The 14,620-nt window shown below is 42.7% G+C and overlaps 1 protein-coding gene across 1 annotated transcript in view; it reads left to right on the forward strand.

Moving 5' to 3' along the window:
• Window positions 1-10,134: 10,134 nt before the first annotated feature.
• Window positions 10,135-14,620, forward strand: part of ccdc57 (coiled-coil domain containing 57) — a gene marked incomplete at its 5' end in the record, with an annotated part of 38,332 nt that continues 33,846 nt past the window's right edge. The window contains 3 exons of the mRNA XM_080747388.1: window positions 10,135-10,280; window positions 10,754-10,876; window positions 11,855-11,998. Coding sequence (XP_080603514.1) covers window positions 10,135-10,280; window positions 10,754-10,876; window positions 11,855-11,998 — 413 coding nt within the window. The remainder of the gene's footprint in view (window positions 10,281-10,753; window positions 10,877-11,854; window positions 11,999-14,620) is intronic.

The following is a 14,620-nucleotide window of genomic DNA, read 5'->3' on the forward strand; positions in this document are numbered from 1 at the left end:
ATGTTTTTCGTGCAAAACAAATTTTCAGATTCTGAATCCCGAAAAACACCTCTCACATAAAGCATATTTATTTTTTGTATTATTTTACTGTATAGTATTAGTAAAGTCTATGAGAGCCCAACTTTGATTGGCTCCCACAAGTTTCCCAAGACAAATCTGCGATGCCCTTATAGCCAAAAATGTTCCATATGGCATGTTCTAACTGTGTGCCAAATTTCATGCTTCTTTCATAAAGTGCACGATTTTTGCCTGAAACGCTCCCACTATAGGTACATTTTGACACCAATACGTTCTTACTTTTACTGAAGTACATTTTTTATTCCAGACTTTTACTTGTAACAGAGTATTTCTATATTGCAGTATTGATACTTTACTTTTACTTAATTAAAATATGTGAATACTTTTTCCACCACTGCAGAGGGTTAACGTTGAATCATTATGCATATTCAGCATAATGATTCCCATTATATCGTTGCTTTACTGTGGCCCTCATTTTGAATATATAAATGACCCAATTAATGTTACACATCCATTCCTTCTTTGACATAATGCACAGGAGAGGAGAACACTTTTGACCAACATCTGTTGTGTAAAATGTCCGGTTTGTCCTTGAGAGGGAAATGTAAACTATTCCTGAAAGTAGAAGCACCTGTTTGTGTGCATGTGTGCAGTTGTACAAGTGCATGTATTGTACTATATAGACAGGATATGACTTGTCAGCAGGGTGTGAAACGCATTTGCATGGTTCCTGCAGCTGGTTGGATGCATGTATAGCGTCTGAAAGGGACTCTTTCAGACAGCCATGGTCAGTCACACAACATATGCGCAACATATGCACCGATCATAAATCTTTATCCTACAGCGCAGCTCAACAATATTTCCTGTAGGATGTTAGCAAAAGGGAGACGTCATTGTAATTTGTGTTGAGCAATCTAATCTACTATGATCATCAACTTGGGGAAGTTCAAACGCACATAATTGTTGCAGGAAGACATGAGCATGGGAAGTGTGTTGTTAGACCTGAACACACTTATCAACTGTCAAATACTGATGACCTGCCATTTCATTATCTCTCATTACTACCCCTGTCTGTCTGGCTGTGTCTCCGACCAATACAAAATGTACCAATCAATCAGTCTGGAAAAGTAATGTCAGGATTGCTAGGAAATGTGCTCTGCACACACAAACTCCCCAGAAGAACAAATTCAAATTGTGAAACAAGTGAATCTCCTGAACCCTAGTCATATATGCAAAATTCACCATCATCAGGCCACATGCTCAAACTAGAAGCAGTGCTCTTCCGAGCACAGGTCTCCACCATGCCGTGCGTCCTGGTGGTGCTACTGTATTATAGGCCAATGTAAAAAGGGTGGCATGTGTTCTTCACCTTAGATCTTTCATGGCAATCGGACGCTGCATGCATGATTTGAAGCATTGTTCCAAAAATATGTTTTGCTAAAGTCTACCTGCTGGTGGCGCTATAACAAGCCAATGTGAAAAAGGTAGCATTTGTTCCTTGACCTAGTGGGAATATGTGTGGCAAATTTCACGGTAATCGCAAGCATGGTTGATGATTTGAGGCATTTTGTTCAAAAACGGAGCAATCCTGCAAACTTTGGAAGCTAATATTAGCCAATCAGGATGGAATATGAAATATCAGACGGATCGTACTTGATCACATGACTATAGAGATACTGTGTACCGATTTGCGTGATTTTTGGATAAAATCTCAAGGAGTAATATCCAAAAATGCGTTTTACATAAGTCGGCCCAAAGGTGGCGCTATAAAAGGCTGATATGAAAAATGCAGGGCAAAGGTTTATCCTTAGCCTCTAGGGAGTGCGCTTACAAAGTTTGAAACTGATCGGTGGAGTTATAGGTAAAACCACAAATCGGCCTGTTATAGCGCCACCATGAGGCTGATTTAAAAAAAAATAAGTGGCATTTCTTCCTCGGCCTAGTGGGAATGTGTGTGTGCGATTTCATGATAATTGCACTTTGCGTTTGTGATTTGAGGCATTTTGTTCAAAACGGCTCAATCCTACAAACTTTGGAAGCCAATTTTAGCCAATCAGGATGGAATATGCAAATTCGGATAGATCCGTGTCGATCACATGACTGTCGAGATACTGCCTACCGATTTGTAGGATTTTTGGACAAAATCTGTAAGAGTAGTGCACAGAAATGTGTTTTGCGAACATCGGCCACTAGGTGGCGCTAGAAAAGGCCCATTTGAAAAATTTAGGGCAGAGGTTCTAGATTGGCATCCAGGGAATGTGTGTGCTCACTTTGGCAGCGACCGGGCCAACGGCGACTGAGATTAGGTGCTCACAAACTGCGAGGACGCACGGACGGACGGACGCACGCACGGACGGACGGACACACGGACAGACGGAGGGGAAAACATACTCTCCCCCATGCCTTCGGCTGGTTGGAGACAATGAGACAAAAGTGATTCTGACCTCAATGATTTGCCTCAATGAGTTATATCATCTTCAAAGACAACATCGCTGGCCAAGGTTTAAAAGCTATCCCAATACAGTTCAATTGTATTACTTACATGTCTTGACTTGACATTACACAAATGTGACTATAAAATATTAAACTAATCTAATCACATTTATTTCCTCTAACAAGTCTCACGTTGGACGTTGATGCCACAGTGAACTAGGCAGTGGAGCATTGCACAAACAAACGGAGGCTGAGGCCCTGATGAAATACTTTGCAGGACATGCACTATATCCTATTACAGGGTTGAAGAGACTTATATCATTGTCCTTAATGAGACCCTACTCTTCACCTAACTGCCTACCAGTGATTTACCACTGACTGACATGTTGACCCTCTTCTACTCGTATTTGATAGTACAAATACAACTCATTACGCATTCACAATACAGTAATAGATCAAAACATCATGAAAGCACAGGGCAAAATCGATGGTCAATTAAAAGAGTTTTGATAGAACAAAACGATGGTCTAAATATCTTGTCTAAATCTAGATGGTGTGAAAGTTGTTGGTTGAGCAATATGTACCTTTTGCTCTTCCTGCCCTTCTGGGGTGTGTGGCTAAATAAAATTCACACCAAAATACAGATGTCTCAATGTCTCAAGGACAAGGGTTGTGAAAAATAACAGTTCACAGCAGATGTCTATTCAACAGCGGTCAGCTGCTTCTTGCCTAACAATATCATGTAGATGAGTGGCCAACTGTCCTGCATACAAATGCAAATCACCTGTGCAGGAGTTCTGTTCTCCAGCTATCGGTAAGAACCAATGAACCCTAACAGTGATTATAATACAATATAATCTATTAATGTATTACAACTATGATCCTGTGCCAGTGGAAACCCAGATAATATCTAGTCTCAAACATGAGATAATTAATGAAAAATATTAAAAACGAGCACAGGTCTCCAACAGACCGTGCGTCCTGGTGGTGCTACTGTATAATAGGCCAATGTAAAAAGGGTGGCATATGTTCTTCACCTTAGATCTTTCATGGCTTCAAATCAATGCATGATTTGAAGCATTGTGTTCCAAAAATGTGTTTTGCTAAAGTCTACCTGCTGGTGGCGCTATAACAGGCCAATGTGAAAAAGGTAGCATTTGTTCCTTGACCTAGTGGGAATATGTGTGGCAAATTTCACGGTAATCGCAAGCTGCGTTGATGATTTGAGGTATTTTGTTCAAAAACGGAGCAATCCTGCAAACTTTGGAAGCTAATATTAGCCAATCAGGATGGAATATGAAATATCAGACGGATCGGACTTGATCACATGACTATAGAGTCATGTGATCAAGTGATTTTTTGTGTGATTTTTGGATAAAATCTCAAGGAGTAATATCCAAAAATGTGTTTTATATAAGTCGGCCCAAAGGTGGCGCTATAAAAGGCTGATGTGAAAAATGCAGGGCAAAGGTTTATCCTTTGCCTCTAGGGAGTGCGCTTACAAAGTTTGAAACTGATCGGTGGAGTTATAGGTAAAACCACAAATCAGCCTGTTATAGCGCCACCATGAGGCTGATTTAAAAATTAAGTGGCATTTCTTCCTCGGCCTAGTGGGAACGTGTGTGCGCGATTTCATGATAATTGCACTTTGCGTTTGTGATTTGAGGCATTTTGTTCAAAACGGCTCAATCCTACAAACTTTGGAAGCCAATCTTAGCCAATCAGGATGGAATATGCAAAATCGGACAGATCCGTGTCGATCACATGACTGTCGAGATACTGCCTACCGATTTGTAGGATTTTTGGACAAAATCTGTAAGAATAGTGCACAGAAATGTGTTTTGCAAACATCTGCCACTAGGTGGCGCTAGAAAAGGCCCATTTGAAAAATGTAGGGCAGAGGTTCTAGATTGGCATCCAGGGAATGTGTGTGCTCACTTTGGCAGCGACCGGGCCAACGGCGACTGAGATTAGGTGCTCACAAACTGCGAGGACGCACGGACGCACGGACGGACGGACGCACGGACGGACGGACGGACGGACGGACGGACGCACGGACGGACGCACAGACGGACGCACGGACGGAGGGGAAAACATACTCTCCCCCATGCCTTCGGCTGGTGGAGACAATTAAATCCCATTTGACTGTTGAACAGTTGGGTAGCACCTTCCAGGTGTGACTACTCTGACATAATGTAGCTCTGTGCGCGCACACACACACACACACACACACACACACCGAGACACACCGACACACACACACACACACACACACACACACACACACACACCGACACACACACACACACACACACACACACACACACACACACACACACACACACACACACACACACAGTACCAGTAAGACACCTAAGGGCGAAAAGCGACCTCACCCTATATCGGACCAGTTACCCATATATGGAGACCCCTGGTACCCATAGATATTCCCAGATATGGGCTTAATATTGATGACATCAGGGATCTCCATTTATGGGCATAAAAGGGATTTGGTTTCCCTGGCATCACAGGGATCTCTATATATGGGCGTAAAAGGGATTTGGTTCCCCTGACTTCACAGTGATGTCAGAGCATGATGTCAGAGCGGCAAACCCATAGACCGTAAAAAAGCGTACGCGGACACAGACATGATGTGCCGTTTCTCAAAGTAGACAAATAGTTATTTAATGTGCTGTATTTGTCTCTGCTTTAATTCTCTCTGTCTTTTGTGTACCCTCTCTACAGTACCCTGGCATGTACAGTAGGCTATATCTTTTCACATTCCAAATTGCATTGTTTACAATCCTCTCTCTCTCTTTTAAAGGTTTCCTGATATTCCTGATAAGGGGCCGGGTAGCCCCTTGTACCAGTAAACCTGTAGTGAGGTGGTGGTTGTGTGTGCGCACATCTCGGAGTACACTTTGATCTTATCAAGTGTCGCATGTGCCTTAAAAGCCTCCTGTGCCTTAACCTGTGAACCCCTTGCAGCATTCTGACAGGAGACCTACTATCACCAGCCTTCCTAAAATCTAAAATAAGACCCTTTACATTCCACAACCGTCATCGGGCTGACATGCACATACGCGCACGCACGCACGCACGCACGCACGCACGCACGCACGCACGCACGCACGCACGCACACACACACACACACACACACACACACACACACGTATCATTCTCCATTTGCACACTGACTCTATTGCTTTAGCAATGTGTAAACTTCTCTTATTGGCATGAGAACACAAGTTCTCATGCCTCCTTGAATGAATTGGATGAATTGGGATGAGGAAGACATATAGGCCTAACAAGTATCACTCTCAGTCTCCATTGATGTGGATATTAAACCTGGCCATTTACTAATTACACCGGTGACAGGACGAGTGCAATGGACACCAAAGAACAGTGGGCACCTCACCTCAATCTTAAATTGGCTATTTTTTTCCTAAATGTAAAAAGAAATGGGAACTTGAAGTGTAAATTTAGGTCTGATAATGATGTACGGTATGCACATGTTCATATCAAGTGCCCACTCTTCCTGTATCCATATTAGGCCTACACCTACACCATTGTATTGCCACCACCACTGCAGCCTACTGTCACATTTGTATTTCACCTCGGCCCATATAGGCCTATAGCGCTGCACTAGACTAGGCTACACAGACACAATAGAATAGATTCTACACTACAGCAATGGTTCTGAAAGTGGGATCAGGGGGTGTCCCAAGACAAGTAGTTCATATTATAGCTTAATAGATTAACCACTTTAAAACAACATTGACTATTTGAAAATAGCTGATCATCTACAAGCTCACATAATAGTGTCGTGATTGATGTGTAGATCTGGTGTTTTCAAAAGATCTTGAAAAATAAACTTCCCCGCCACAAAATCTTTTCAGATGGGGTCCACAGCCAAATAATTTACGTTTTAATTTGGGGCATGAAAAAGTTTGAGAACCATTGATCTATCTAGGGCGGCATGGGGAGGGGTGGGTGGGTGGGTGGTCAGAAGCTGAGGTGTGAATGGGGAGGGACACCATGTCCTGTTGCTGAGCCTGAGCCCTGATTGTTGGGGTGGTTGAAAAGTGCCATAGATGTAATAATACTAATAATAAGTATAATAATCAGCTAGATTCCTTTACTATTATAATCTAATTATACAAAACAATCTGGGTTTATTAAGGTATTTCGTTTTCGTAATCTGGTTACATAATAGTCCGTTATAGCTCTACTACTAGGCTACCCAACAGCCAACACTGTATGTTAAGCGTGCTGAAGCATGAGTAACACAGAGCGACAGAAAAAGACAGGAAAAAAAACGGATGCAGCCAAAACGCACGTAGGCCACAGGGTGCAGAGCGGTGCAGAGTAGCTTAGGTTGCAGCCTCTTCATTGTACCGAGAGGAAAGAGGTCGCTACGTGCGAACACCAGCAGCATCACAGGTGACTCACGGGACGGGGAGATGATGCCCGGAGTCTCGCGTAGTCTAGTTGACTACGTGAGCCAAGGAACGTGCCGTTACACAGACTGTCTCTATGGGCATCTATGGCAGCATCGGTAGCCCGCCGATGGCACAGAATACCCCATGGTCATACGTAATTATCATGCAAGTGATTCAGAGCTTACGGAAAGCGAAAGCAGCAGCACACAGAAAGCAGCAGCACACAGTGTCGTCAGAGTGACGTCAACATGAACCCCATGCTACCATAGGGCTATTTTATCCTGGAAATAACATACACCGACCAGTTGTGTAATAAAAAGCAAAATATAAGACTGTATAACAGTGTAGGCCTATATTGTGTTCTGTTCTCACAAGCTATAGCCTATAGGGGCTATTCTGTCCACAATTAACTTGTGTCGTGCAGATCATATTGAGTTATGATCATGCCACCTGTTAAACATAAATTATGTATAGGCTACTTCCTCGTATGCCGGTCTCAAATAACATGAGGACATTTATTTTTTATATAAAATATTAGTGCCAATTAAGCGATGTGATAGGCTAAACAAGATTCGACTACACAATTGAAAATCTGGCTTTTTACGACGAGCGACACTTGTTGACACTTGACAGTGACATAGCCTATAATTAGGCTTAAGTCAGAAATCTGACACAATCTTTAACGAGGAAAATGTGACAACGGCGTTAAAATGTATTAAACGTGCCGTTTGTATTAAAATTAAAAAATATATATGGTACAGTTGCCTACCTGACTGGATGGTCATTGGGCAGTGTCTCAGATGCTCTCAGAAGAAACGTCCTCACTCCTCAGTGTCAGTGGTCCTGCATTCTAGGGAATAGAGAGATGTCCCGTCTATCAAAGCTATTGGTTGGGGAGGGTCTGAGTCACCTACTGGGTCCAGATGACGCGCCGAGCCAGCCTCTCTAGAACACACCCATGGCACACACGCGCAATGACATCCTCTGTATGTCTGTACCTCCGCTTGTCTTAGACTTTTGCGCTCTCTCGCTCTGTCTCTCCATCTGTCTCTCTGTGTCTGTCTCTCTGTGTGTGTGTGTCTGTCTGTCTGTCTGTCTGTCTGTCTGTCTGTCTGTCTGTCTGTCTGTCTGTCTGTCTGTCTCTCCCCTGTCTCCCTCCTCTCTCTCACTTCAACCTGACCTAATGGTCAATTTGGAGTCTGATCTCATACATGTGTTGCAGTGAGGAAACAGGCAACAGCAGCCTGAGCCTACGTGACCAGAGTGAGCAACAGAGCAGACTTGAGCGATGGGGAAATTGCGGGTAATTTAGGGTGCGTTTGGAAATACGCACCCCGGGCGCACTCACGACGTAGACTATTAGTTTGTTGACTTTATTAGAAGTTTGCATAGAAAAGGGTACAGTTTCATGACGGTACAGTTCACTGGTACAAGGTCTACTTAAAGGAGATCCTAGAAAAGACTAAGCTTATTTCCACAGGAAACCATTAAAGTATCTCATATAACATTGAATAGAACAGTAGGCCTACTATGCAGTAGATTGGCCAGTGCGCTCAGTGCTGTATTTCCGAACGCACCCATAATAGATAGAACAGTGAATAATAGATTTGGCCTATCGACGGTGTTTGTTATTTATTTTAGTTATTTTGCTTTACTTTACCACCAAAGTGACTAAAGCATAAATAAGTGCATTAATCCTGCTTGACGCATAAACTAGGCGGCCGGGCCAACTGCCAGCCATAGCTGCTATTGCCACTGCCAGCCATAACCCATAACTCTATGCGGCCAGGTTGCGTGTGTATCCGTGCCCAGTGCCCTACGTGGTACCAGGAGACACAAAACTGTTAAGATGATTAGAATGACGCCAGGGGAAAACAATGAGAATGGCGGAAGGAGAACAATGTTGAGCCTGTTAATAATACCGTTCTGAAGAAACGGGAAATGTGACCTGCTTTGGAGCGATTTATCCTATTTGGAGTATTACCAATTTCTGTTACAAGACGGCTTCAGATTGGTCATTCATTCTGAATGCGGACCTGTTGGTTAGCGGAACGTTTCTTTTTGCAACACAATCGGCGGCGACGGATAGTTTTCACAGACGCACAATTTCCATGGGAACCGTCGACCATAACAACACGGAACAGAGCGGGGGAAATACGTTCGTAAACATTATTAACTAACGTTCATCTGATTAAGTCATTAAGAAGTTATTTATCTGGTACGAGAATGTATTGGCAACTAATTGTAATATGTATTGATAACGTTGAAAGACTTAGAGGCTAGCTTTTTTGCATTTAGTCAGCACACAAGAGCTGCTGAAGCGTCCCCGTTCTGATTGATTGAAGAAGTTTGCATAGGAAAAGGTACAGTTTCATGACAGTACAGTTCACTGGTACAAAGTCAACTAAAAGGAGATCCTAGTAAGCTTTTCGGCTTATTTACACAGGAAACCTTTATATAACATTGAATGACAGACGGATAGAACACAGTAGGATATGCTGTAGATATTGTCAGAAAAATATATATACAGTAGATATTTGCAATAGAAAAAGCTGGGCTAGGTTTACCAGTTACGAGCGGCTGCCGCCTGTAAGTGTTTTTTCAGGGCGATCTTAAAGGATGTTAGGGCTTTACTGCCTGGCCTGGCTGCTCTTATCATTCATTGTAAATCAATAAATACATGAACATACAGTCAGAATTTGTATCTCTGAGTGTTGTGTTCGTACCATACCATCACAGTTAGATAAAAACTCCTGCCAACATAATAACTGACTATTCATTTAATAAAACAATTCAGATAAAATAGCTGGCTAACATGAATGTTTTGCCTTTATGGCAGGCGTGTCATTAAAGGCACAGAAAAGAATAATAAAGCACGCACATCCACTCACTAAAGACCAGGGTTACCACAGCTTGCTAGATTCAACATATTATATATAAAAAAAATGCAAATTTCGGCTAGTGCCAGGCTGAGGTCAGAATCTATAAAGAAAAGCAAGGTCCGCACAACTGGATCATCATGCTTCAAACTCAAATCTTAAATATTTATTTAGGTTCCTTTAACCATTGGACGTGTCGTGACGTTTCGAGCCTCCCGGCTCGTCATCAGACCATCTTTCTGATGAAAACCTTTAAGCTTTGGAGCATGATCCAGTGTGCAGAGTGCAGACCTTACTTTTCTGTCATTAAAGGAAGACATGATGTGACTGTCTCTCCAGATAGACACATCCCGGTGTCCTCATGCAGTCGGCAGTGGCCAGTGTCCCAGACGATCTGGTCACTCAGCTGGCCAATAAGGAGAGAGAATGGAAGGAACTGCAGTCGCTCAGGGCTCAGCAGCTGGAGGGTTCCCTGAAAGAAGCTCAAGAAGAACTCTACTCTCTCAGGTGTCATTTTGCCTGAATCATGATTCATGAATGTGTTATTGTTATTAGTGCAGTTACCCTGCAGGGCGACCAGACTAAACATAGACTATATCTGATGTAACCCTTCACCCAATCAGACATCACAATACCTTGATATCGTGATGTCATCCTTTTGACCTTTTCCCCCTCTCTAATTGGCTCTCCATTAGAGTCAACAGCAAACACTCTTGCAATTTCCAATTGTATCTTTCTAGTTGTATTTATTATTGCTCTAACTACTGTGATTGAGTTCTATTTCCTAACTTGATTCTGACACCAACCGCCCAGGTTTGTTCCAGCGTTGGAAACAAACTTGGTGGGCTATGGAGCAAAGTCATGATTGTGTAATAATGTCATAATGCTGTGTGTGTGTGTGTGTGTGTGTGTGTGTGTGTGTGTGTGTGTGTGTGTGTGTGTGTGTGTGGTGTGGGTGTGGGTGTGTGTGTGTGTATCAGGAACCGCTTCCAGCAGCTAAAGGAGGATTTCCGGTTCAACTTGGTCGTGCTGGAGGAGCGAGACAAAGAGCTAGAGAGATATGATGCCATGGCTGCCAGGGCGCAGACTGCAGAGAGTTCCAGGTGGTGCCATTAAATGTATTTCTCCAAAGCACTTTACAACGTCCGTTATATTCAAATTCACACATTGGAGGCACAACCAGGCCTCAGGATAGTTAGGGGTTCAGTGCCTTGCTCAAGGACACTTCAACACTAAGCCAGGTGGAGCGTGGGCTCTAGTCGAAACCAATTCCCAAGCCACTGCTCTACCTCCTGAGCCACTGCTCTACCTCCTGAGCCACTGCAAATGCTGCCAGAACGACCAGTTTCCCGGGGCGCCCACTGGCACCAGGAGGGGGCATAGGGCTGTCATAATTATTACATAATCGTCTAATCGTGATTATTTGACATTATCGCAATTATTTTGTCATAATCGTCATAATCGTGAATGTTGAAAAATGTCAGAAACAGTGGAAATAGCAGATCTAGATCGGCTATTTCCACTATCAATGTTAGTAAGTTGTCAAATATGTCAGTAATGTATTTGTGTTTTTAGGTTATGTGTCATATCTGCCATATGCAACTTCAAATCCTAAAAGCCAAACAGAAATGTAATTATAAAAAAAAAACACAATTAAATCGTTAATCGCCAATTATTTGAGTGACAATTAATCGTCATGTAAAATGTCATATCGTGACAGCCCTAAGGGGGCACCTCCAAAACACTTTCACTTCTGTCACGACAAATCATGACAAAAGCCCCGACTAGACAACCCAGCCTGGTGGAGAGATACACGCTCCACTGAGTGCCCTCTTTTAGTTGGTTGTATTTTCAGTCTTTTTTAATCTAATTTCCCCGGTCAGTTTCTTTCACACTGTCTTTGTGCATAGAAGTACTTCACACCTCACAGGCAGGATAGCAGTGTGGAAACAGGTCACCCTGGAAATGCTCATTGTACATCCATATCCGTAGTGCAGACACAGTGAAGCAGGGACACCAGGTGCCAGCAGCACAGGGGCTGTGCAGTTTGTGTAATCCCGAAATATTACCTTTATTTCCAGAGAAGAGGAGATGAGCCAGCTACGTATCCATGTAGCAAAGCTGGAGGAGCAGAGAGACAGAGAGGCCAAGGAGAAAGAAGAGATGCTGAGTCACAGCCAGTACAGAGCTGCTGAACACAGACTACAGCTGGAGAGGCTGCAGAGGTGAGCCTGCAATTATGCTTATAAAACTGATAGGTTCCAATCCAGTCCTTGATTATGATTGACTGAGCTGCAATTGAAGCTGAATATATTCCATAATCATACTTGTGACCGCACTGCATCAGTATTACTGAGGCAATGTGATGTGAATTTTGGTTTACTAAACTGGATGAGTGGTGGAAAGAGATGGACAGGGCTGCTCTGCATCATGCCTAATAACAGCCCTTAGCTGTTCTAAAATAACTGTCACTGCAGCCTCTTGGGGCTTATTGCTTTAACAAGAACGATAATGATGGTTGGATCACAAAGTGAAAGAAAGGGAAGCCGAAGAGGTTTACAAGGCGGCGAAGTGAATGGAAGGATTTGTTAAAACTGATACTGTATATCTGCTATCATGACAAATTTTGTTTTTAACACAATGTTCTTCAGAATAACGAGCATTGAAAGGGTACTGCACAAAAATAGGTGCTTCAGAATAATCTTTCATAACACTGAGTGGCTCAGCTGGCTGGCAATTAATCAACACATACTCGCAGGTCATAGTGACGTAATATTAAGGGGTGAGTGTCCATGCATCTTGTTAGATTCAGCTTTGGGACAGTTGATTAGGCTTGTGTGTAGATCTTGTACAGTAGTCTCATAGTAGTTGTTTGCTTTTATAGACTAGATAGATGGACTTATATTGATCCGGCAGGGGAAATTTAGATGCCAGATCCAGAACACAAGGCTGATACAGACAGAAAAATTAAGTAGATACATCTATGGGTATCAGCAAGACAATTCACTGTTTGTCAAATCCCGCCCCATTCTGCTCTGTTACTAAATAGTACAAATTACCCTGGGCAGATTGTTTTTATAGTGGCAGTAAATGGGGGGAGGGGGTATTTTCATTGCCTCATTATTGCTATTTAAAGTACCAAAGGAAAAACATCTAGGTGATATTACTAAAAAGGGAAGACAAAGGTACAGTAGTTACATTGCAAAACAGGGGGTTTCCCCCGAAAATATATGTTTTAATTTGTTTAATCCCAGTGGGACAGAATCACCATGGCAGATTCTTTTATAGTGGAAGTGGATGGGGGAAAAAGAGTTTTCATAGCCTCATTACAGCTATATAAAGTACAAAAAAAAAACACATCTACGTGATATTAATGAAAAGGGAAGAAAAAGTACAGTAGTTACATAGCAAAACAGTAGTTTTCCCCCGAAAATATATGTTTTAATTAGTTTAATCCTCTGGATCAGGCAGAGGAGAGAAATAGAAAGAGAAAGCGCAGTGCATCTTGGGTAGGAAGATGACAGCCAGCCTATAGTTCTACTACAAAATAGGCTGGCTTTCGTAATTCTGCCCATTTAAAATATATGCACCCAATCGAAACTCTTAGTTACATTGATAAGGTCCATGTGAACTAGTCTGTTGAAGCGTATTCATTATATTGAGCGAAATCGCTATCACCTCGCGGGGCCGTACTGCACGCTCGCCGTGCTCCACAGTGCGCACCATGGTGGAAGAGCTGAAGCAACATTCTCCCACTGCACAACTCCACCCCCGATAGCAAAAAGTGAATGATTTTTTCTGGTTGGCCAGTCAGGGAGTCTCAGGGACCAATCAGAAGGCTGACAAACGGTGGATTAAGAGAGTAATAACTACTATACTATAATAATGGTTGAATGACCAATGACACAGTGTCAGCAGTGTACTGTAATGTAAAACAGGGTAAAAAGTAAAAAAAAAAGCAAATACAGCCACCCCCAGACCAGACAACCTTTGTGAGAGAGAGTGAGTGTGTATCTTTCTCTCTCTCTCTCTCTCTCTCTCGTTCTGTCCCCTTGTTGCTCTTGTCTGTGGATTGCGTTACTGCAGGAGAATGGAATTAAGGATGAAAGTTCTATTTAAAACCAGCAAGCAGAGTAAGTGCCTAATTTATACTCTGTTGTACGAACAGGCCCGGATTGGCCAACAGGAGATGGACAATTTCCTGATAGCCTGCCTGTGTAATCATTGATGTGGCCTGCAGTGATGGCCTGTCAAAATACAGGACAAAAAACTTTAGTTTTGATTCAGCCCAGAAACACACTATGACTACAGTCACCATCAGCGAATACAGCAGGTTATGAAAGAGTCGATTTTCTTTACTTTCTTTTTTTTTTTTGCTGGCCTGGCAAAGAAAGAATAATACTGTATAATCTGACCTAGAGAAAGAACAAGTGTATATCATTTGTATTGTGTATGATGATGTAGCCTGTTGTCCACACAGCTAATCAGAATGTATCTATGGAAAGGTTTGTGACCTAATTTCGTTATTTGACATTTTTCAATGTCTCATGTTACTGAATAAGATCACATAAGCTGTTGACCTGGAGTGACTTCTATGTTGAATGAATACTGAGCTTTGGTGAACACTTAGCTCATCCCACATATTTGGGATGAGTATTGGATTCATTTGGAGTGCTCCTGTGACATATGGATGTGTGTTGTAGTGTCAGTTAGGCCATTGTGCGTGCGTGCGTGCGTGCTTGCATGTGTATGTGTGTGTGTGTGTGTGTGTGTGTGTGTGTGTGTGTGTGTGTGTGTGTGTGTGTGTGTGTGTGTGTGCGCGTGTGCGCATGTATGTGAGTGTGGGC

The sequence above is a fragment of the Nannobrachium achirus genome (assembly GCF_963921795.1).
Source record: "Nannobrachium achirus genome assembly, chromosome: 18".
NCBI lineage: Eukaryota > Metazoa > Chordata > Actinopteri > Myctophiformes > Myctophidae > Nannobrachium > Nannobrachium achirus.